At 41.9% G+C, this 23,708-nt stretch overlaps 1 protein-coding gene across 6 annotated transcripts in view; it reads left to right on the forward strand.

Annotated features, from left to right (window-relative positions):
* LOC108626844 (hemicentin-1) overlaps nucleotides 1-23,708 on the forward strand; it is a 205,461-nt gene that overhangs the window by 145,710 nt on the left and 36,043 nt on the right. For all 6 annotated transcript variants that reach the window (XM_018027759.2, XM_018027757.2, XM_018027764.2 and 3 more), the window contains 2 exons: nucleotides 20,470-20,639; nucleotides 23,177-23,387. In XM_018027759.2, the coding sequence (XP_017883248.1) occupies nucleotides 20,470-20,639; nucleotides 23,177-23,387 (381 nt within the window). The remainder of the gene's footprint in view (nucleotides 1-20,469; nucleotides 20,640-23,176; nucleotides 23,388-23,708) is intronic.

Consider the following 23,708-nt stretch of genomic DNA (forward strand, 5'->3'; position numbering starts at 1 on the left):
AATCATTGAATTTTTAAATCTCGCTGTTGGAGTCATTCAATTTGATTTCACGGTTCATCCGCGATGTTTACTTCCTTTTTTCATCGAATCCGCGCCCGCGATTCTCTCTCCATTTTATGAGAATGAAATTACACGCGACGGCGATGCATTTTTGGCACGTCTCATAATTAACGTGTTTCGGTCCGATTCCTCACGGAATTGCATGCACTTCCACGGGAAATTTGCATTTTAATCGTTTAATATCCCGTTATCTCGAATTTGTGACCGTCGCGGTTCCTGTTGAAAATTTGTTACCCGTGAAATTTTTGGCCAGATCACGTTAGAATAGTTCATCGAGTTTCCCATAATCAGTTTACACGCTCGCTCGTTTGGGAACATCGTTCAGTCGCTGTTTACCATCGAAAATAGTGATACTATAGTCTTAGATTTCAGGTTTCAATACGTGCGACCTCGTGGAAATAACGTATTCGCAGGAAGTACGGTGGATTTACTTTTCGCGGTAATTACGCACGGCGACGAAAGTTGTTACGCGAGCGAACGAGGGATGCGGTACTTTCTGCGTCGCGTGATTCGAATATTAAGTACCTTGGATGCTCGGCTGAATTCTCGAGCCGAGGAGGCCGCATAAACAGTGAAATAACCGATCGATAATTCACTTTGTAAATGTGATCGAATTAAATAGGTGTCGCGAATTCGAGAGAAGGACGGGTAATTCAATCTGCATACGCGTAAGATGAATTAATTCATTCCCATACATCGGCAGATTTTATGAGAAAAATGTCTGCAATATTTCATATAACAATTGTAGTATTGAATATGTTTGGTAAAGTGTTTCGTCTAACGATTATTTAATACGTTGTTTCGAAATCTAAGGGGAAGGGTGCAGTTCGATTTTTGCCGCTGCAGGACACCAAAGGGAACAATGTAAATCCATTGGCGGTGTAGAACAAAGGGAGCATAACCGGTACACCCGATTGCCGTGTTCATGGCACGTAACGTAGAGCAAACACAGTTAATCTGCGTTAAAGGTATTGATCAGTTGACCTGGCAGTCGTAAGCAGAAGCTGACTGAACGCAGATTATGTGGCACTAGCGTATCGAGATCTCCGGTTGATCACCTGAACGTGTTCGATTTGTACGCGCGGTGACTGGTCGGCGTAGTGCGGCGCGCGGACGGGAACGCGGCGTGTCGCAACGACTTTCTGGAATCGCGGAATCACGCGGATTACACGGTTCGCAGCCGCTCCGAATCGAATAATCCCGTCGAATTCGACGTGCAACCTGAATCGGAATCATGCCTCATTACGTGAGTAAACGGAAGTAACGTCCCAACGTTCCTGCCGGTCGTTCCGAGAAGCCGTGGCAAGCCTTAGAACTCTGCGATATGGAACTCCGGACTTTGAATTCCGTGGAAGTTAATATAATCGCGAGGAGACGTTTTAATGAAGCTTTGCAAGTCGGAGCGGAATTTCAAGCCCGGATGAATTTCGTCGACTCGAAATTTATTTAATTATCCGGACGTTCGCGAGATAAGGAATAATAATTCACGGTTTAACCATACATATTAATTCGAATGTAAATAATCGAAAAATACGAACTCGCGTATAACCGAACGACGAGCCGTGGCCACGAGTACCGGAATTACCAGACGTCTGCTTAACGATCGATCAGTTAATTGAAATTTCGCCATGCACCATTTCACTGCACAGTCTGGCGCTATTTACCTGCACGCCACAAAGAGACAACGGTAACGAGGAAAACGCGTTCATTGCCGGTAAAAGTACAATTGTATTAAATCGTTCCATCGTCGGCCGCGGTTTAATCATATATGCACAGACAGAATCAAATCCACTGTCTATATTTCGTCGAAATAAAAATTGCATATCCTCTCCGAAGTCAATCCGCGTATCGGATTTATTAATCTGCGGTTGCGTTTGACTCGTGATTGAAAATCACTTCAAATTTCGTTGAGTCGGTAAGAAGTGCCGCGTACACAATACCTCGTTTCATGATTTTATCGAAGCATAAATTCATTATCAAGACGATTCTTAATAGAATCGATTTGTAATCAATAAATATTCCATTATATTCTTACCCATCCAGTATTCTTTTACTTCGTACGAGACACACCGTAATCGTTACGCGTCGTTAGCACGAGCTTTCAAAGTCCACTTGGCAGTTTTTGCACGTACGTTAATCACATTTTTTAGTAGGTTGCCGGATGTGTGTTATGAATGCCGTACAACGTTGCTTATGTTCCATTCTCACGCGCTTACGCCTTTAAGCCGACTCGGTCCCGGCGGTTTTCTTTGCTGGCGTGCCTCGCATCGTTCCCTGTCGCCTCGCCGCATTTTATTTGCTTAATGTCCCGGCAACCGAAGATGCATTGCCTTCGTCGTTCCTCGTGGCACCCGGCTCTAAACACCTTCGCTCCTCGAAAAAGTTTCCCCGTAATCGACAATCGCTGGAATGATATTAAGTCGGGTCGTTAAGGCTACTCGGAATAGCATTCCGGGAAAAAGCTCTGCAAGTCGATGATGATACGCCAACTTTTTCCCGATGATCGCCGACTTCTCCTAATGACCCCCGTTGACCTGAATTCCTCTTATCTCCGTGGTATAAATAAATAATCGATACGCTAAACGTCGCGCGCTAATAAAGAAAACAATACATTTATTTATCGGGTCATCTGATAAATAGTACAAATATCTTCTGATTTCAAAGCGTCGCTTTCCTGTCTCTTTCATAAATCGTCGATACGTAACCGCAGAAGAATGACTGCTTTAATGCAAGGAATGATTAAAGCCTCCAGTTGTGAGAACTCGTTGAGAAGTCAGTGACACTTAACTGTTCCGCCGAGTTGGTCGCGTTCCGAATTACAAGGAAACCTGTTACGTTTTATTCGTGGAACAAGTAGATTTCATCTCAGCCAAAACGAGCAAAGTACATTGTCGCGTTTAACGAACTGGCTGCTCCCCTTGACAATAAACGGAGTAAATCGCATTTTGATATTAAATCTAACATCCTGGAACGATTCGTGTATCTCGGCACTTATAGCGTTTCCGTCTTCGACTCGTACAATGTAATTTTGTTAACGAGCTTGTACCCATTAAACTCGTCTACTTAAATCACGTAATAGATACGCGCGCCCCTTTTGCATCGCCACGAGCGTACCACTCTATTTTATTTGTCATGAATCGATCGCTTTCAAACAAGACACACAGCCATTGAATCTGTCGTTTCAGCTCTAAAAACGCGTTCCTCTTGTTTAACAGAGATTTCCACGTGCTTCTATTTTCTATATTCCATTCAGCGACAACTGGCGATAATAAAACTGTACGTCAAAGCATTGAATAATATTGAAGTTCCTTTAAATGTTTTCTACTAAATCGTAGCATTCTATTTTGCATCCGTAACGTAGTTGAAACACGCTGAATGCGACTCTACGTGAAACAGTTTCGTGGATCATGTTTTAAGACCGCATTGAAAATAATTTACAAAGGAGATGAATAAAATAAGTTAGGTGTACAGTCTGTATCAATTATTCCGTAGGAGACCGTCGAGAGGCGAAATTCTGTTTAACGGATATTTGCTGGGTAGACGATAAGTAAACGAAAGGAGAAATTTCTAAGTGGCCGTAGTCGTTAGCTTTGCTAGCGTCTCGCGATAGAATGGCTGCTCGGCTTATGTCGGAAACTTTTAAAGAAACTCCGGGGGGAGGGGGGGGGGGTTGGCATAAAGTTGGTCAATTAGCGAGGAACCATGATATTCCCGGGTTTTAATTTGATTTAATCGGAGTCGCTCGTTAACGCGTGGCTGATTCGCTGAATTACCGCATGACTGGAGCTGCAAGTCCGTGTCCCTTCCGACGACGGAGGTAACGTACTTAATTGAGCTGTTTCTCCCGCTGCGGAAACGAGACGATATTTCGTTGACAGCGGCTGACGTACACCTTAGAACTTGATTGGGCTAAACGGTAGAATTTCTTCGACTGCTTCCGTCTTCCGATAATTATTTTCGACTGAAGTTACGAGTCGCGCCACGATTTTCTGTTAATTAAAGGAAAGACAAGAGACGATACAAATCGGGAGTACCACGGTAGTGGTATAAAAAGGGAAACAAATTAAAGAGAGTGTATCCCGTGAGGGGATCTCTCTTTGGGTCGAAGTTTCGTTTTAAAGAGATAATTGCATACCTCGAGCTCGTTAAATCGTTCGCCCTGACGCTCGCAACGGTTATTCTTGACACAAAGCTACGGTTATAATTGCGTTAACGCGCGGAAACACTCTTTTTCCGCCGCGTCGTTCCTCGCGGCCGCGTAACGAGCGAGAACGTTCAATCGAAAGTATTGCTGGTAAAATTTTAATTACCGCCGGCAGCTGTGTAACAGTGATTGGCTATCGGTACGTCAATAAATTTGCATGGCTCGCGTTAGATCTCGAACGGTAGAGGATCGTTTAATTTCGAACAACGTTATATTGGCTTCTGTTGATCTTGCTGCTCAATTATTGGACGAGCACGCGAAAACTGCATGATCACCCGGCGAGTCGTTTACTCGCTGCGTAATAAGTTTATCTCCTGGGGTAATCGATGCTTATTGCGCGCGATAATTTACCGGGTACTTGTGTACAGCTTCAGCAATTTTCACCGGCTAAACATCGCTCGTTACGATCGTCCGACGGAACGTCGATACGTTCCCTGGCACCCAGCGGATGTAATAATCGTAGATTCACAGAAGCCGAGAGACCCTTTCTAACGGGGCACGTAGGAAAGTTCAATGACGGTCGAGATTCGTCGAGCATCGTTAAATTCATTTCGAGCAAGTTGGTTTTAAAATCATTGATTCTGTTTCACCCTTGTCGGTAGCGGGATGGAAATTTTTGCAAATGAGGATCGGCGGGTACGCGCACCATCGAATTTAAAATACGGCACGGCGGTAGTTTGTCAGGGTTTTAACTAACCGTTGTCCCGTCGAACGTCCCGTTCCAATCCCGGCCAATTCTATTTCGCCGAAGTACTGCCGATTTGTATTTCGAGTGTTTTAATCTCGCGCGCCGAGCTCGAATTATCCCTGTCGTTAATTTGGCACCGATCCCGTTCCGAGAATTAACGTCCTCGTTCGACTGCTCATAAATAGGCGGTGCATTAATTAATTATGTGAATAAAAAGAATGGCGCGATGTCCTTTTTTCTGTTTCACCTCCAAGTAAATTTATAAGATATACTCTGGAATAAAGTCTAACTGTGAAACCTGGTTATATGGAAATCGTAACTTCTGCAAATTTTAAGAGAAATTCAGGGTTCATGGTCCTCATGGAAGTCACCCTCGATTCGCGATTTCTATGCGTCCATAGATGAGAGTGAGAAACGGACAGCATCGATACGATCGGATTCCTTGGAGCATACCGTATATTCCGCTCATGACTATACGTGCACCCTGATATCTGTCTAGAATGGCACGTGAACTCACCTTCGCGGGGGCCATTTGCTTCGTGGCCGACGTTCGCTGGCCATTTGCCAGTAACGAATATCGTAGGACGCGACGGAACGTCGGGACGCCGAATCCTTGAATTACCCTCGAATACCGGGGGCAACGATATTAGTTCGCCGATTTTATCATAGGCCCGGTATTGCGTATCCGTTCATTATCAGATCTTGCCGGTCGACAAATAACGAATCTGTACCGGACACGCTATAGCGAATCTAGATCGAGGACATTGCCAGATTTGGCTGAAGGATATAGGAATATTGATATTACGTAGCATTTCTATAGTGCGGGGAAATTAATTTCCGTTTGATAAAAAAATACAAGAATATATTTATTCGACGAGTACTGTTTTATAATAAATGCATAGATAATTTCTTTTAATCAAGTCAATAAATAATTCGTCTCTCGAGTTTTCGGTAACGAATTTCATTGGCACAGTTTCCTCAATTATAGGAATAACACTCAACTTCTTATAATACGTGCTTTTGCCAGTCTTCTCGAGTCTGAATATGGCAAACACGGTGTCATTATTTGTCGAGTAAGCAGTCTCACGTGGAGGTGTCGGTGGAAGGAAGCTTTAACGGGCATCTGAACGCCACGCGATGAGAAACGTATTTGTCTCGCGCTCGAAACGACACGAGTCTAGCTACTCTTGGCGAAGGAACACGAAGCGGAGAAGAATAAACTTTCAGAAACGGTCTCTCGAAGCGTGGCATGCCGTGCCGTAGCTTTGTCTCCGCTACCCGGCTGATGGAACATCGATTGACGTGTCGCGTTCGAACGTCGAGAACACACGGGGACTCTTCTCTCTTTCTCTCTCTCTTTCCGTCTGCAAACCGACGAGAATCTCCACGAGAAAATATATTTTTCATTGATTCTCGCCGCCTTTACGTAGCGCAGACAAATGGTTTCTTCCAACCACGGCTGTTTTCTTTCTTTCCTCGCTCGTGTTTTGGTTAACATCTTTATATCGGATCTTCAGTTCTCCAAATTAAATCTTCATCTAGACGTAATTCTGAACAATTGTGTGGCGTAATATAAAATCTGGCTGTGTTCAGATTTTTTCCAAAGATATTCTTGAATTTGTATAGTTTCTGATGACTCCAATTTTTAATCTAAATTTTCAGGTGAATTGAAAATTAGGGACGCTGACAAAACAGATTGTAGTATCCAAGTTTTTATAAAATAAACATAACGAGACTTGATATTGTACTCAATTAATAGTTATCAAACTTAAAGAAGGATTGGAGTAACGGAAACGTTAGGTGCCTCTGTAAATTGTCACTCGATGAGACCGTTGAGACAGAGGGAAGGTAAATAGCGTTGGATAGGAATCTCTGAGTCCCTGTACTCGTGGAACTATCCCGGTCGATCATTCGGTAGTGAGCAGGTAAAGAAAAGGTCGGATTAAGATTGAAGGTGGAAGAGAAGATCGGTTTGCAATCGATTGCGCCTTCGAAGACAGTCAGACTCACTGAATAGGTTCCGGCTGTGAGATAGGTCCGTTTCTTTCAGTATCGTTTCGACTAACCGTAGATAAAATCGCGTTTACGTCCGTCGGCCTCTGTCGAAAAGGGAAATTCGGGCGAAACGGATTTTCACCGATCCTCGCGCAGTCCCTTTACGTTCCCTTACAGAGCAGAGCCGATCAAAGGCCATTCGTCGTCCTTTCCTCAGAATTGTAACTCTAAAGAAAGAATTACGTCCATCAGCTCCGAACGGTCGATAAAAAAGAATTTAAAAATATAGGGAATATTTTGATTCGGAAGTGTACGTGGTTTTAATAAGCAACGCACGTTCTCGAGTAACTTCTAACGGAGTAAAAACTGTTCTTGACAGATCTCGCGTCTGCACCTTTCCTAGAAATCGTGCTCGTCTTATTTTTAGCTCCCGCTGTGTTCCTTCATAATTCTCATCTTGTCTGTCCTCACATTTCCTTGATTCATCTCCCTTGAAATATTTTTATATCCCAAATATTAGTATTAATCCATCAGAGTTCTTTCTAAACATCAAAGGAGCATCACCTTTGTCCCAATATCTCTCGGCAATCCGTTTCTCCGTCGGAGGGAAAGCAATCTTCCAAGGAATAATCCATCATGTCGAAGAATACGCTTGTCGAAGTATAGTTTTGCGTTTCAATTCCATTCCTCCGACGCCTCGATACAGCCAGCCAGGCCGCGGGAAGAAAACCGGCTGAATCTCAAAGTTTCGAATTCAATCTTCGCGGACGTGAGTAAAACGATCGACTACCTAGTTACGAGAAACCGTAAAACTGAGAGGCCGCGTGCAACCATAATTTCAGCCCCGAGGTCGGGAAAGACTGCAAACGGAGAGGGAAAGAGAACAGTTCAATCTTTTTCTTCAAACCGTCCTGCCTTGTTAATTACAGAAACCATAAAATAAATCTTTCGGTCAGGTCATACGCAATGATAGAACTTAAGGATGTATTAGCTATGTAGTCAATCCCAAAAGTTTATGTACCTTAGAAAAACGCATTTCCTATGGAATAGTGCACTTTTCTTCTAATTTCGATATTTAATGAGTTAGGTATGATTATTTGGTATTTTATTGATGTTGACAAAATCCGACCATTCCAGCGTCAAAACGGCAAACTTTTAGAAAAAAATTTCGTTTTTCCTCAATAACTCCTAAACCCTTGGAGATACGGGAAAATTGCATAAGACCTTTCTTGTAGAGGACGACGAGATCTACAATTTCTGTATAAAAGTTTCTCGCTAGCTTCAGTAGTTTACGAGTTATTTGCAAAAAACGAAAAAACAGTTTTTTGCAAATTACTCGTAAACTATTGACGCTAGCGAAGAATTTTTACATGGAAATTGTAGATCTCGTCGTTCTCTACAAAAAAGGTTATATGCAATTTTTCCGTGTGTCCAACGGTTTGGAAGTTATTGGCAAAAAACGAAAATTTCGCGATATTTGAAGGGGTACCCCTTGGAAAAATCTCGGAAAAATCGAAAAAAAATTTTTCGCGGAATTTCGACAAATACTTCGAATATAAGTTGTAGGTACTACTATTACCTATGAGAAATTTCAAATCACTATAGTTTTAGCTTTTTAATAGTAACAGGAATCTATAATAACAAATTCAACATGCCAGCATTGTTTAAGTATATGTATAGCCTATACGTCCTTAAACGTTCAAACGCTGCGATTTTTATTTATTCAACTTATTTGCAGTGAAACATCAGAAGCGAAATGCAAATTATTGTTTTCAAACCAAATTCCTGTCTAAATTGCATTTTACGTAAAATCCGTTATAATAGCGGTGAAATGTATTCTTAATTAAAAACCGTTTAAAGCGTTGCACGGTAAGCTGTAAAAATGTTGTACATTTCATGTTTTAATTCGAATGGTTTTTGTTGCGGCATCGTCGCACCTTTAAGCGTGGTAATGAGGATTGGAATTAAAGGTGCGCACCGCGAATTTAATTGTCGCACTTGGACGATAATGCCCTCGTCACATCGGCTCTGTTTAAAATTATCTCGAGAAATTTTTCGCGAGCAATTACTGCCCCTCGCCGGGGATGTTCTTCGCGTCGCTAGTTTATTAAGCGAAAATCGATACACTTTTATAATAAACGAGCCATAAATAACTCGAATAGTAGCGTTATTAGAAAGTGCCGCGTTCGTAACATAATAATCTTATTTATATCATTCCTGCTTTATGAAACGCTCTGGTATTCTCAGCGTTTCTCTCCTTCGTTCGTAGAATAATATATTCTTATTAAATTGATGCATATTAAACGTCAGACACGATTGGTGCAGTTAAATATTCGTAGAAATACGCTGTATCTCATTAACATCAATTACTGTTATGTACATGGTGAATGATTTCATTCTCATTATCTCAGATGCATTAAAAACTGCATTATAAAAACAATTGAAAATTCATTTGCAAAAACGTGAAGCAATGAGTATAATATTATTTTCGTCTTTAGAACAACGATCGATAATTAAACTACAAATAAGTTCATCCTCAGAATTTTTCTTTAATTAATTCACTAAAAGAATTTGGAAAAGCTTTCCTTCGCTGCGTTCCATCACTGAAGTCAATGAAAGCCAATGTCATTGACATCGGTGCCGCCTAATGCACACGCCTTGTTCGTGTACAGTGGGCGGAAAGGATCGGGTGAAACGCGAGGGTGAATAGACTGATATATTGAACGGGTGTCACTGTCGAGCGACGAAAAAACGCAATAAACTCTCCGGCTATTATTATTATCAAACGGCGTGTACCGATCGTAGGCAGTTTTTAATAAAACGTAGTCAGGATCAGCGTTGCCCGATGATGATTCCTACCGATGCTCGATTATGAAGGGTTTATTGGGAATTTGTTTCGGGGAGTGATATTCTGCTAGGACGTAACTTTCTATTATCCACGCGTTTCAAAGCTGAGGTATTGTTCAAAGGATCGGAATAAATTAGAATTTCCATACCAGGTGAACGACAAGATATTCGAAACGTAATATGTATTACAAGCTTTGATACAGAATATGAGATCGTGGAAACGATGGGATTCGTTTACAAATATTTTGCGTTTATACGATCTTTTACATCCGTGTAGGCGAACGTGTAACAAATCCCCAAATCTGTTTGACGTTTAATTCCCGGGTAATAGTGTGCGTCAGTTTGTTGGGATATTGCAATCGGTAGCTAGTAACGCGGACGGAATTTCATTACCGGCGATGATCGAAATGATTGCGCGATGGAATTCGTAAAATCAACGGAAAACAATTGCGCCGAATGAATCTCTCAATTTGCGTGCAGGTACCATGTATTCCTCGAATGGAACTGCGACGTGAGACGCGACAGGGTAATTAGGTATTAATTACGGTGATTACTAGCCGTTTTACAGCGTGAGATTAATGCAGCGATAACGTCCTTGCCGTATTCAATTTCCATACTACATCACGACAAATGAGCTTGTTAGAACGTATGTACGCACGCAAATCCGATCTTTTTTACCTCGATGAAAGCAATTAAGCCAGAGGGAAAAAGCGATCTGAATTATTGGTTGATTGTCTGCCGACTAAATTAATTCTGTACTTTTTGTCTTCACTTTTGGTAATAATAAGATGTCTTTTAAAGCGTCTGTGATTCTTCCTTCAATTACAAAAGTTAATAGAAAATAATCTGAAAAACGGTATTTCTTCCAGTCGATACGAACGACACTTGGTTGTCGAAAGTTCCGCGTGAAACCGAGCCCCGTGGGGTTAATCGTCTCGTTTTCGTCGAGACAGGAACGTAATTAGAATAGATAGGACAGACTCTTGCATAAATAACTAGGCAAAACTTCTCGCCTACTTACTGTTTCAACTTTCAGTCGTAACTCGAATTCGTCGATTGAACTTTAATTCATTTCGCTAATCGAACGTTAATACGGAGGAAAACGAAAGTAACTATTGTTCGGAACGTTCGCTGCCAGGTTAAATAGAAATCGAGCAGAAAATTGGAGACGGAACGTATCTAGGCTAGTCCGGGGCCGCACCTCCGTGAACCCATTGTCCCGAAACAAATTCGAACCCCTTAAAAACAATTGTTCTGCTCGCGCGACATTTCACTGTCCTACATTTAGGGGCTCGTGGGAATTCGTCTTGTTCCTTTAGAGACTCAATCTGGGACAGCTGGTTTATTTTCCGCGAAGGAAAAGCGCGGCCCCGTCCTCGTCCCGCCGTCGCCCTTTCTCCCTCCCTCGGTTTATCGCTTTATAGCGACGCGAGGCTGCTGGATACATCTTTGAGAAGTCCCCGGTGCCGCGCTCCTCGCACTAACTCCACGGTCATAAGCGCCGTTTGAATATGCACGTACAGAGCAGGAACAGGAGGGAAAAGTAAATAGAAAAAGTCACGGTAAAAGCTGTTACAGTCGAAAGGAAATAAGGCGAGCCGCCGCGTGAAAACTCGAAAATTTTAGGTAAAGAGAATCGTGAATAATTTTGAAAACGGTCGATCTCATTTAAATACGGAATTCTTCGTAGTATTTTATTCTCTTTGTGGAAACAGCGCGTTTGCGAATTTAGTTTGATATCGCTTTGTATATTTATTTCCTGGAAGGATAATTCCGTCTGTCTCTCTCTCTCTCTCTCCCTTTCTCTCTTTCTCTGGGTAAAACGCGAACTGCGTGAACCACGTTATTTAGAATTTCATTGAAAGTCGTACGACGGAGTCTCGTTACGAGCTCGGGCGCAATCGTGTAATAATTTTTAATTACGAAATAAAGTTACCGCGGCACGGGCCGCATCGTGATTGCGAACACAAAAGCGGTAGGATAGCATCGAGCAATTTCGAATTACGGAATAATGTAGAACGCAATCCCAAAAAGGCTCCGCGCGATTCTTGTTTTATCGTTATTTCGAAATCTCATTCCCAGGAACGCGGTACGGTATCTTGCATAAAACAGCGTTTAGAGTGCCAGGCATGGTTACAGGCGTAACGAGAAAAGAAACGTGTGTGTACACGCCGGATAATACGCTTCACGCGAATGCATCGAACTCGTTACTGATTTACAGACGCTCTTTGCTCGCCGTGAAATATTCATGATAGAGAAAACATAGAATTTCTTGAGAGCTTCCCGTGTTCCACGCGGTTCATTTAATCGGCGAACGTCGCCGTTTAAAGCGCCGCGTCAAAATTGAAGAACTGCGCACGTGTCGGACACGGGTCCACCCCCCTATTCCGATCACGCGTTCAGATTTTCCCCTCGGAAATCCAAGATAATCCCTGCTGCCGGTAAATTCGGTTGGGTCGACCGAAATAGAACTCGGAAACGGTGCGGCGTGGCATCCAGCTAGGAACGACACTTAAATCGCTGATAAATGCGCAGACACGCGACGTTCCTCTTGGAGGCGCAGCTGGAAACAAGTAACCCCGCGGGATTTATGATGACATCGATCACTAACTCGCAGTAAGTGACTGTGTTCATATTACCGCGTCGCATATTAGTCGCCCGAAATTCGAATTAATAGCACGAGGGATCTTCGTTCGCTTTGAACCCGGGGGTTTACTTCTAGCGCAGTTAACGATTTTATGAAGCATCCCTGTTATTAAACCACTCGCATTGTTTTAACTGGGTGTCTATCGAAGTTCTGTCAACGTAGCTGCGATAAACCGTGAGCCATTCCAAACGATCGTAACTTGAAATTCTCCGAAATTAAATAGATTAGTTGAACATGGAATTAAAAATACGCCGACAAATTGCTTGTCTAATTTACCGTAATAACTGTTACTTAGTAACGATTTGAACTTCGTTGTTCTTTGAATTTATGGCTCGAGCAAAAAGAACGCGTCGGAGGGGAATAAGTTCCAGGTTCGAGACGTGTACACGCTGTACAGCGGTGACCTGAATAGCGTTTCGCTTAAACGGATCGTTACTCAAATTGTACAAATTACTACGGCTAGAGAAATATACGGCTGGAGGTAAACTAAAAATTTCCGTCGTTTGAAAGTAGCCGGCGGAAAGTCCATGAAGCACTTTCTCTGATATAGCAGTTTATACTTCGTTAACGAGGATGTATACGTATCGAGTCTGCTCGTTAGATTGCTCTTATTAACGAGAGTACACAGAACGGAGAGGGAATGCGAAACTGAGAAATACCCATGCGGACTTTTGACAACGCTCTTGAGTGTTTCCCGTTAGACAGGCTCTTTGTACCGCTTCCCGTTTATCTGCTTTGAAACCGATACACGTTTCACGCGATTATCCGATTTTATTCATTTTATCGTTTCATCAAATTCACGAGACGATCGAATCGATCAATTTTTGAAGGTTTTAAAGAGATTTATTAAAAGGATGGTTCGTGGAATAATTTTCTCGAACATGTTTAATAATTCGTAATATTTCGAGTTCGCCTCGGGTATAGCTCAGTTTCTCGAATGCGAGGAAATAGTTTCATCGGAGCATAGCCAGAATACTTTGTTCGCGATTTACCAACTATGCGCGACCGAAACCTGAGGCGTTTCCGTAGCGAATCTCTAAAACGTAAAATGTTACGAATATCCACCCCCTCCCCCGTCGGATGAAGAGTGTTTCACATTTTTCGATGCGCACACAATCCGCGTTTGTCTATCCTCGATTCGACTATCTTTTTCCAATATAAACAGTGAACATGAATCGAAAAAGGGAACCAGCGTTTGTTTATTGACCATGTTCTTCCTTTCGAGATTGCAAAATACTCTTTTCAACGTTTTCGTCTACATTCCCGTCATTATATTCCCCGCGAACAAGGGAAATCTCTTTTGAGGCGGTTATATGGGTAGGGCGCGGTGTCGCAAAGGAACAGGCGCCTTTGAAACCGTTCGATACGTTCGTTGATTTCTCAAAAATGCTTCTGAACTCGATTCAGTACGGGCGGGCACAAAGGATTCGCTGAACGCGAACGAAAGAAAAGAGCAAGCGAGCGGGGGTGCTGGAACGAAAAAAGGATCAGAGGAGCAGGCAAGTAGGTAGGTACTCGTAATACGTAAGTGCTCGATGCCTCCTAGTACTTGAGTATTTTCTCTAGTTTCTCTGCGAGTAGGTATTCCGCGAAGAAATGGAAGACAAGTCGAGACGTCAAGCACATAAGCTACTTGGATTTTAAAAAAAGTTTTCGCATTACGCGAGACATTTCTGGCAAGCGCCAATTTAACGACACGACGCCGAGAAACCTGAATCCGGGTTAATACGTCGAGTCTCGAATCGTTATATTCCATGATTAATAATCTATTTTCATCACCCGGATATAAATATTCTAATAAAATTAATATAACATTCGATACGATGTTTCACAGTGCTACAATAATTAATAGATTAATTAATACTACGGTCTCTGTGTAAGACTCGATGAATAGACGTATTCCAGTGTTTCATCAAAACAAAATGCATTTTCATTCAGGTCTCTACAGTAATGATTAATTCTGCCTGGCAAAACCTTTGAAGGGATTACCATTAGATCAAAAAGGAGCACTACTACAAATTGGATAAATTTTTCCCTTTGTACCGTTTGTTTGTCAAACGAGGATTCGAGGCGAATAGAGACATGTACCTAAAAGCGTACCTTTATCGCTGTTGCAAAGAAAATTAACGACCGAGCTATTTCTGGCAGAGTGCACCGAGTGTTAAAGAGTGTAAAACTAAAACAAAAAGCGTATCCCACCATTCTCTGTCTTATTTTTATGAAGTGACAACAGTGAAATAATCAAAGAAGTAGTATCTCCTCGCGCGTTTTACTCGTCGGCAGTAAAATGAGAATGAAACTCTGTTCTACCCGTCGCAGTTTCATTTTTACGGAGTAACGGGAAACAAGTAAACGGGGCGAAGTTATATGGATCGTATAGCACGCGCCATTCCGTACGATTTACGTCGCCCGATTCCTATTTTCTCTCTCTCGAAGAAAACCCGAGCTCGTTTGAATAAGCGTGCTCGTTAATCACGGTTGCTCACAGTCGCCGAAAAAGATTCGAGCTCACAATGTCCCTCCCCGCAATTAGTCGCACCTTCGTCGACCCGGCGGCGGCAACTGAACACGTTCATTTTTGATGCGGAGTTAATGCAGTCTCGCTGTTAGGTGTCTGTCTTGACTTGAACGCGGAGTTTCCATTTCGTTGGACGGGGCGTCGTGAAAGAATAACGCGGATAGGAAAAACAGCGGGTTTCGGGGCTCGGACGAGTTCCGCGTTCCTTGGAACTGAAGGTTCAATTTACCCTTCCTTTGATCCCGGCAACATGTGCCAGACGTATCAAGATATCAAGTAGCTACGGTAAGCCTTGTCGATTTATAAAGGAATCGTTTAACAGTGTTTCAACGGTCTGAATTCCTGTTCTACCGATACCCTTTGAGATTTAATTCTGACGCACTGGCATCTCATTATATCGCAGATACCGAGGAATCACGTGCCGATCAAATATTCTCAGCTTTGTACGAACGATTCTAATTTCTCACAAGATCGTGCATCAACCGAACGTATTATCTGATTAAATCCATTCTTATATTTTATTCAATAAACGATTCGTTATTTTTATTGACTCGCTTTAAGTTAAAGAAAGGGTTGAGAAAAAAGAGTATGGGCCGTAAGAGGTCGTGGAAGTTAACTCGAGGGGATCGTTAAATTCAATTAGTGCGATTCCCGTGAGAATGGCATCGACGTAAAATGTTATTGCGTGAGTGTACGCTCGCGAGAAGAGGAAGTCGGAGAATGCGTCGAGTGCGCTACTTCCGGTATGTGCTAACTTTCAAAACGAACAAGCCACTTGGATTTCAGCAAGAGGTCTCGCGTTTCGGTCTCACTTAACAAGAGTGCAACGAGATACTTCGATTATGTTTTCCGAGCTCTCCTTCCCCCGTTGCATTCTCTTCACGGTTGACTCGATTATTTCGCGAGGGGACACCGCCGCGCCCCGTACCGTAATTGACTTGGTTAAACAGCAATTACACGTTTACTTTTATTCAGTCGTCCTTAATTGGATTCGTAATAGAACGTGAAAATTATAATGAAATTGGTAATGTTTGTATAATACGAGGAACCACGTAGCAGATAAGTGTAACGTAGTTCGATTTGATCATCGTAAACCAATTCTGAGGATGTGTTAATACGCGACCAATGGAACTACTTTCGCTGCTCCAATTATGCTTATAACTTATAAACTACAATGAACCGCGTAAACCGCTTAACTATCAAACTCGAAACTCTGTCTAAACAGACTATGGTGCTAAACTCTAACCACTAACACTTCCAAAGTACCACGGACGAGCAATTCAGTTTTGTCTCTCATTGTCTGTAGTTGTACCAAGCCACGAAGTCGCGTTCTTAATAATTAATGTGCGTTCCCTCACAAATCCGCCGCTTTATCAATCCTCGCCGTGATACGCGTCCCCTCTTTTAATCCGGGCGATATCGATGAAAGGATTTGGATCTTTCGCATGGAAATGTCCGCATTCCGATATCTGAAGTCCCTCGCGTCGCGATAAGAGTGTCCTCCTCTGTTCGGATATAATGGAGCATCCATTTCCAGTAATTTCGATCTTAATCATCTGCGGGAACAATGCCGTCTCTCCGGTGTAATTGTAATTCGACGAAACAGGGACTAAAACCGATGCCTCCACCCACGAAGCCCATCGACTTCCCTCGTTAAATATTCGCGGATGTCGGAACATTTTCTGACATAGTTCACGACCACAAAAGACGCGACGCGACGACGACGGGTCAAATCCTTTTCTTCGAGAGCCCTATTCGCCGCGTCGCCGAGGGGAAACGGAAGTTAGGTGTCGGCAGAAGTTGGCGAAAAGCGCCGGACGCGTCTCGACAAACGTCCATCGGCCGGCTGCTGCTCAGTTTCGAGTCATTAACAAGTGGCCGAACTTCTTTTCACCTCTCGCAACCGAATCAGGGGTGAAGTTCGAACCAGACGAGGTTAACGAACTCTGCGACAGCCATTTTCTAGTCGAACTTCCGAGACTCTTTTTCCCAGGTATCAAACACGTTCCAATCGATATGATATATTTTCAGAAACTGCATCATTTAATGCATGTAAGAATATCAAGATGCGAATCAGTCTAAAGTCGATGGCGCAAGATTTTAACATGGAACATTACTTAAACACGATTCTGCCACGTCACGGTGCGCCACAGTTCCTGTTATAATTTAAACAGTTGGACATGTTTGATCAGCACTTAAAAATGCTGTTCGTCGTGAAGTTAAATATGAGGCACGGTTCATTACCTCTATTTATTTTCGAATCAGAAATGATATTTTATCCATGACCAAAATTAAATGTTTATACGTTCTCGATCACAATTGAAATTCTAATTTAACCGGCGAAACCTCCGTGATGATAGCTTCGGCAAGTAACTTTTATTCTTTATAAAGCAACGTTTATGAGGAATCGACTTAAAAATTACGAGATTACCAAGCTTCGTGAAATTGCCAGGGTGTGCAAAGAAACTCTTCGCGATATTGCGTCCTAATAACCTCGGGAAACGTCATTAGCTCGAAATAAAGACGTTAGACTTATAAGTAAAATATAAAGAGGCTTACAAACATTAATTTCGATTTTAATTCTTCAGCTTTAAATATCTTCCTTCGGTAAACGTTTCGCGTAGAAGAAATCATGACAGGCGAAGAACTGTAGCCTGTTCTTAATTGAGATTTATCGCAACGCTTTCAATAACACGTGAGAGATATGATGCGATACATATTCATGGACCGGGCGTACGCGTGTCTGGAATCATTTGAAACGAGCGTCATTTGCAAACGGGCATTTCGAAAATAATAAAAATCGTAATGAAAAAACAAAAGGGGAGAGAGAGCACTCTCGAGCAAGTGCCAGGTAACGATCATCGATCACTTGAAAATAACGGGTTGTACAAGCACATTTTGCCATCGTTATCGTTACCATCGGAAAACGAGACACGGCATGACGTACGGACTGATTTGAAACGGGGGAAACGTTCGCCCGCGTTCGACACGTTCCACGCGTTTCGCACAAACCCGGGAAACGAACGGAGAGAAAAGCTCGATGACTCGTACTTGATCACAGCCGGACTGTATTTTTTCGTGCTTCGTGCGCCACGCGTTCTAACGACGCCACCAATTACGATCCTTTTTACACGAGCTTATCGACCGGCCTGTCCACGAATGTCTTACGACTGACGCGTTTCACGAAACGTACAACTGTTCGATTAGAAAAATAACTGGGATCGATAAACTTGGAAATAAAAATATGATTCGTTTAAAGTTAGATAGATCCGAGCATTCTAAAATCGTATTATTATGTGAACGTTAGCAATAGATTCGTTATTGACGATGTGGCGATAAATAGGATTCGTATTGTCTTTAAAAGAATCGTTCAAAGATTCTTGATCGTTCGGATATCGGGAATATTAAATATCGATTTGAATTCTCGTCGCACAATTAATCAAACGACGACTGCGCGCACTCGAACGTGTCCCGATAATTTCGTTCGAACGGAATCCCCGGGGAATGGAAAGCAAAGAAAGGCCGCGCCGGTGGTCCTTGAACAATTTTCACGAACGAATTAATATTTTGCTGGATAACGAATAATTTTAATTGTCTGTCGATTTGTACGCGTTGTCGCGTTAAATGAGAATTATCGATTCATAGGAGTGCTGTTTAAAAGAGTTCTCCAATTTTACAAAGACAAAGCGAGCTGTTCGATACCGTAATACCATATAAACGTAATTTAATCATTTTTTCGTCGCGTGAACTTGCTTGGAAAATTGTTCAGTTGGTATAAATTGGTCTTCCTTTATTACCAAAATATAATAGCTCGCTCGAGGGTTTCAGTAGTTTATAAAAGAATTGAACGTGCAGAAAGTATGTGACAAAGCGAGTGGATATTACGATGTTTGAACGGCAAAAGAAATGTTTTGTCGGAAACACGTTTTTTAAATCAACTGCCATAAGCGTTTCAGTTTGCACAGAAGCCTCCAGTTTAATAATAACATCTTTTCAACGCTGTTATTCGTGCGTAGAGTATGTAAAACTTGTTCGCCGACGGAATGACCAATTTACCTGTTTCAATTGCAAAAATTATTCCCGTGAAAAAGAGAAGTTCTTTCAAACACATTTGCATTACCGATGAGCCATCGATTATTGGCCACGTCACTTCTTTCGTGCGGACCATTTCATTAATATTCGAGTACTTACTCCGCAGTACATAGTCCGGAGAATAATAATGTCTCCGGCAAAGAGAATTTCTGTAATCCAGCATCCTTGTGGTGAACAACTGTAAAATAGGAACCTTCAATGATACTAATTAGTGAACTGCGGATTTTATGCATTTTCAACGAAATTAAATGTGCATAAAATATAAAAACTGCCTGGTGCACAGAAATAGAATAGAATATCAAATGTTGAGTACATATTGCAATACTTAAACAATGAGAGACGTTCATGTATAAAATTTTTTTAAATTTTTATCGTAATTGTTTCATTTTATATAAAACTCTACAGCCTAATTAATCACAATTGGTATTGCAGAAGTTTCTGATAATGTAACAACGTTTTATTCGTTAGTTATACACATCGCCGGAAGCAGTTTTTTTTATCAGAATTTTCTATAAATGGAATATGTATTGCACGGATTTCTCCATATTCGATATCGTAAGCCGTAAGCTATACAGCTGTCGCAACCGTTGGAACTCGCAGAGAAATGGTAAAAGCGAGCACGGCCGGAAGAGATGTTTCCTCGCTCGTTCATTTCGCAGATAGAACTTGTCTTTCAATATTGTCTTAGAAATCAGATCGGACGCTAGGAGGCAATAATACAATATTCAAGGAATCGTGCCAACTCCTTTTCGTGCATACGACTTTTTATTTAACGAACTTGGCAGCATACGAGTTTCCACGATGACCGTAGTTTTCAACAAACATAAGCTGTTCCAAAATAAAATAACTGCGCTTCTCAAAACTCTTATAACATGAAGCAATTTTTATTATCGTCAAGTTCCTGTTTACAAATTACTAGCAATTCCCAGCCCACATTAATTGTGTATGAGATACAAAATTTATAGAATAGAAGTTTTATTTGAAGACGTGTTTCATAAGTAAAAGCCAATTTTCTGACTCGTGGAACTTGAAAGATATTGAAGATGTTGCGAATATGCACTTTTTCCCTCTTCACTCTCTTATGACCGAGGCAAAATCCCTTCTTAGTGCGCCCCTATGTCATAAAAGGTATACCTTCCAAGTTTCAAGCTCGTTTCGGGTGGGCATTGATATGTCAGTCAGGGCAGCTCTTTTTATTGAACAATGATTAATACAATTAATATAACTCGTTCCCGTTTCACGACTTATTTATCGGTATAAGAACAGAATTAGTTTCACGTCAATGAACACATACACGTTTCTCGTCATAACTATCCATCAATCTATCCGGCCATAAATTTACGCAGGATAAATACTATATCGTGTCGCGCGAACGTGGAACCGGAAATCCTCTTAACGGTGTTTATTGGTTTTGGCAGAGTGTGCGGCGAAGAACGGTGGATCGGTGGTGGAGCACCATCCGTCTTCTTACTGGGAGCAAACCTTTAGCCAGCCTTACTTCGACAACACGACGAAGAGGGAGACCACGACAACCGTCGGGCAAACCGCTTTCCTGCACTGCAGGGTGCGCAATCTGGGTGATCGTGCCGTAAGTTTCCAGTTTTTCTTTTTTCACCGACCCCGGCCACGTTTATATATATATATATATATATATACACCTGTAATAAGAAAAGCGCGAAAAGGTGGAAGTCGTGTTACACGGATGAGTAACCGGTTGATGAAACGGTCCAGTTGTCCCCACCTACTAAACTACGTTTTTCACTCCGACTTCTCCTATCGATCAAGGATTTCCTACCAATTGCTATCGCGATTACTGGCTCTGATTTTAACTTTGCTATCAGCCTTTCCTCTTGCCTTTCCTGCGAAACCATAAAGTGAAAGCAGAAAAAGTAAACCGAATCTCGGCAATTTATAGAAATGATCCGGCTAGCTCTTTAACGATTTGCAATTCAATGACAGCGAACCTATATCTATTCCGGAGCTAATTAGATTCGGGTGCGTTGGAAAGCTGGGAACTGCTCGAAGCAAAGCGTCGCGACGGTTTTGACCGCATTTTCACGGATAAGTGCCGCGAGTCAGTGGAACAGAGACGTTACTCGTTATCGACGTTACTCGTACATCACCGCATGACGCACAGGAAACCGTCAGAATCCAATCACCGATCGTAATCGACGATAAATCAGATTTCCCTTCGCTCTGTTCCCACTTCCGCCAAGCGACGCGACGCGTTGGCTCTCTACTCTCTATCTGCGCGAAACCAGCCGTTTACATTCGCGGCTGGAAAATCAACCTGGATACGCTTCGCCGACATTGTTGTTTGTACGCCGCGACGCGACGCCCCGTGACAGCTTCGCGCTATTCGTTATTCCCAACAACACCCAAAGGAACATCGAGCGAGAAGAAAATATTCGGCAATCGGACCTAAAGAGACAACTATCCATAGATCTCGTAAAGTGATTGAAAAATTCATTGGAAACAGTAAACCGGAAATTTATAATAAAATATAGAAACGTTCAGATTTTAATACTTTAATTTAATAACTTTTACTCACATTGCTGAAATATGAAATCTTCAATTTTATATATTGTAATTTAAATCGCGTCAGTTAATTTCATTCAATATCCCAGACATTTACTCTGATTGAAATCATTACTGTACTACTAAAAATATAAAACAAACGCAGCTATTCAAGGATCAACAATATATGAATATTCATAAAATGTCAATGTTGGAGAAATGAATCATCGCGCGGGATTATAAAGCGAACTATATAATTAATATTCGTTTACGTGAATGGGCAAACGGATAAAAACAAGGGAAGCTTCAATATCACGGAAAACAGGCGGAACACGTTTTTTCACTTATTCATTAACGAGAAACGAATTGGTAACATATTTTAGGAGCAACAAATTTCGTCGAGAGTACTGATATAATCCTTGTTACCATTAATGCACTTAACAGTTTTCCTGTCTGGAAGCTAATTATTACCTTGTCCATTAGATAATTGAACATTGGATTGAAAATTCTCGTTCGTGTCAAAATTCAGCTCGTTTTAACTTTTCCGGAGATCTCCGAATCCATCGAATTAGTCTGTATATTCACATACATTAGTCTATAATTGTGGAAAATTACATAAAATTCATATAAATCTCATCTCACTCTTAATCCGAGCGAACCTCGTCGTTATCGCAGTTCCATGAATTTTGCAGGAGAAAAAGAGATATCAGTTTCCCGTTTTCAACAGAAATAAACCAGTGTTCCTATACCCGGCACACCTGTTCCAATTATTTTCGACCAAAAGTTAAATCGACAGATGATTTCGCGTAGAAGCTGCAGTACATTTAGTAGTGAATCGAACTGGACGGACGCAATACCCCATGAATCCATGGACGAAGATTATTGCGGATTTATATGTTTTCGCGTCGAAACTTATTCCCCCTTTCTCCATGCAGGTTCGTTCTCCTGTCCCGCCGGCACGAGACCGGGCCGGGACGATACGATTTCGCGCGATTGAATGTAACGCGAAATTCGGCGAACAAAGCGCATCGAAATCGTGACGCGAGTGAAAGATTCTCCCGATAATTCCGCGCCCGGATTTACCAAAGCGCAGGAACATAAATTCCATCTTTGTTCCAGCTTTCCGCTTTATCCAATAAATATCGAGTCCGTTTTTGTAGAATTATTCGAGCGCAACAGTAAAAGATTATGGGGATTTATCGTCGTTGATACGCCCCCCGCTACCAATTGCGCATCGATTTATCGTTCCGCGAAATTTGCCTCGCGCTCGATCCTCCTTTTTTCCATTCGCCCGCGTCTGACTGCTCCTCTGTCGCGTTCTTCCTGATAATGTTGTGTACTGGCGGACGAGTTATTCAATTTTCGACCAGACAGCATTCCGCTCGTTGCGTTACAATAATTATTTCCAAATCGCAATTAAATTTGACAAAGAGGAGATCATTTTTATCTGTGACACTCTATGCGCTTTGGCTCGATTCGAAATTTCCTATAACGCTCGCAATGTCTTTCACTCAGGAATCGTTTCCGGTAGAACAGCGATTGCGTGCTCATTGCTCGAAGCGATTCACGTGAACAGATCGAATCGGTTCGGTTCGGTTCGTTTTGCAGGTCTCGTGGATCAGGAAACGGGATTTGCACATTCTCACCGTGGGAATCTTAACGTACACGAACGACCAGCGTTTCCAGTCGGTGCACAGCGACGGAACTGACGAATGGGCCCTGAAGATTACTTCGCCGCAAGTCCGAGATAGCGGAACGTACGAGTGTCAGGTCTCAACTGAACCGAAAATCAGCCAGGCTTTTAACTTAAGCGTTGTGGGTCAGTATGTTTGCCGAATGAATCTTCTAATAATAAAGAAATTCTATGCAATTTTCCTGTAGGTCCAACGGTTTGGAAGTTATTGTCAAAAAACAAAAATTTGAAATCTGAAGGGGTACCCTTGAAATATCTCGGAAAAATTTCTTTTTCCTCAAAATTTCGAAAAATGCTTTAAATAGAAGTTGTTTTTCTTCTAATTTCGATATTTAATGAGTTACATATGATTATATGGCATTTTATTGATGTTGACAAAATCCGACCATCCCGGCGTCGAAATGGCAAACTTTTCACAAAAAATTTCGTTTTTCTTTAATTACTCCT

The sequence above is a fragment of the Ceratina calcarata genome, unplaced genomic scaffold (assembly GCF_001652005.2).
Source record: "Ceratina calcarata isolate Rehan_Ccalc_2016 unplaced genomic scaffold, ASM165200v1 scaffold43, whole genome shotgun sequence".
NCBI classification, from domain to species: domain Eukaryota; kingdom Metazoa; phylum Arthropoda; class Insecta; order Hymenoptera; family Apidae; genus Ceratina; species Ceratina calcarata.